A 1,951-nucleotide genomic window follows, 5' to 3' on the forward strand; every position below is an offset into this window, starting at 1 on the left:
CATACATACATACAAATAATCATATATACATACACACACACACACACACACATATATATATATATATATATACGTATATATATATATATATATCAGACACACATTACCCAGTATGCATTCGGCAGGGATGGACAGGACAGTCCACGGAACACACACGGCAGAGCCACGAACATGCAAACACTTTTACGTCAAATTCTAGAACCGAGAGAGCCTACCATTGACAGCCGATTGCAGATTGCCCTGCAGCCACTCATTGCCCAGTATGCACTCCGCCAGGACGGACACGAATCGTTCACGGAACACACACGGCAGAGCCACCAGCAAGAGGGCGGTCGAGTTGATGCGCCCCATGACATTCATTACCCCTTTACCACTGCGTGGTCGAACCAACGCGGTGAATATGGTATCCGCCACATTCTCAGGCAGAAGGTGGCGCAGACACATGAGCTCCACACAACAGGTCTCAATGCGGTTCAGCTTGTGGCTGTTGAAGTCCGTGGTGTAGGCGTGGATGTCACGGTAGCGCTGCGTTCCCTCGGACGGTGTGTGATACGCATTCTCGACCACCGCCGTGATGTCGTCCAGACAGCTTTCCATGTAGGCCCCCAAAGGCGTACTTCCTATCATCGCCTTGTTCCCGGGCATATGCGGTGTGTACACGTGTGCGTCTAAGGGCATCGCACTCTTCACCGCGGCTTCCTTAGCGACTTGCGCATCATCCATAGGCGTCTTGAGCATCTCAAGAAACGCGGCACTGAACCTGTCACCTGTCCTGCCCCTGTCCGGGCCATTCTCACCCATATTAGTGAACCGCACTAAGGCGTTAACCATGGCTTCCCTTACCCTGGCCGTCAGTCCTTCACTGAGTTGGTAGTAGTGCAACAGCTCATACACACTCGACAGCGCACGCTCATGCACACTGTACAGCGGTGCGAATCGAACCAGTAACGTTTCCGCCAACGCCGACTGATTGTGTTCCAACAGTTTGCCGAGGACAACCTCGAAGGTAGGGACAAACCTGACCACAGCATTGTCGTAGTACTGTGGCACAATGGTGTGCGTGCCTGGACTAGGTGTATCCGCTGGGTTCTCTTCCACACAGTAGTCGAAATGGGCCGATTCGGGGTATGCTGTGATGTATGTTAGTTGCAGCTGTGCATGCGCGTGCGCTGGGGGTTGGGTGTGCACTTCAGCGTTCGCTGCGGGTGTATGCGACAGGGTGCTGATATGTGCTTGTCGCGCGGCATTCACACTCCCTAAGTAGTATGTTACGCGCTTGTTTATCTCCGAGGCCTCGCCTAGTAGCAACGACGTGATTTCCAGTGCGACGCGAGATCTGACGCCAGATACAATCGACGTGGTTGGTGTGGGCTGTTTTGGCGTTGTGCGGTCGTTGTCCAGCCCGCCGTTTCGGTCGCACAAGAGCGCATCTAGCACGTGCTCAAACCGAACCATCTGGCGCTGCCAAACCTAGAGATCACAGTGGAGGCAAGAGTAAGATGTGTGTGAGTCATGGCAGAGCTATCCGTCCAATCACAAAACACTGAAATGGGACGACTTTGGACAAGCCAAATCTCGAAACACACGACAACTGCAGAAGAATGAGAAAAAAGCTCAACTGTGCAAATAAATTCTGTATGCCACAGGCTGTCAAATATTTACTGGATCATTTCGGTTGAGATTTTCGGAAATCATATCGCAACGAATTGTCGGTAACATTGACAGTGGTGCGTCATACAGCAGCTTACGTATCTGCCACTGATAGCAATGTATCTGCCGTAAAAATTGGACTAGAAAACACAAGCGAGATGCTTTTTCAAATAACTTTTGCGAGAGCAAAATTTAACGACTCATGCATGTACAATCAAGGCTACTTAAGTTCAACGACGTACGTACGTATTTATATATATATATATATATATATACTAACCCTAACCTATATATATAGTAT

At 49.7% G+C, this 1,951-nt stretch overlaps 1 protein-coding gene across 1 annotated transcript; it reads right to left on the reverse strand.

Annotated features, from left to right (window-relative positions):
• Positions 1 to 195: 195 nt before the first annotated feature.
• Positions 196 to 1,471, reverse strand: SARC_15029 (hypothetical protein; the record flags this gene model as incomplete). Its single annotated transcript, XM_014290840.1, has 1 exon — positions 196 to 1,471. A coding segment is annotated over one exon (1,276 nt), but the record flags the coding sequence as incomplete, so codon positions are not given.
• Between the last annotated feature and the right edge of the window lie 480 nt (positions 1,472 to 1,951).

The sequence above is a fragment of the Sphaeroforma arctica genome (genome assembly GCF_001186125.1).
Source record: "Sphaeroforma arctica JP610 unplaced genomic scaffold supercont1.5493, whole genome shotgun sequence".
Taxonomy (NCBI): domain Eukaryota; class Ichthyosporea; order Ichthyophonida; genus Sphaeroforma; species Sphaeroforma arctica.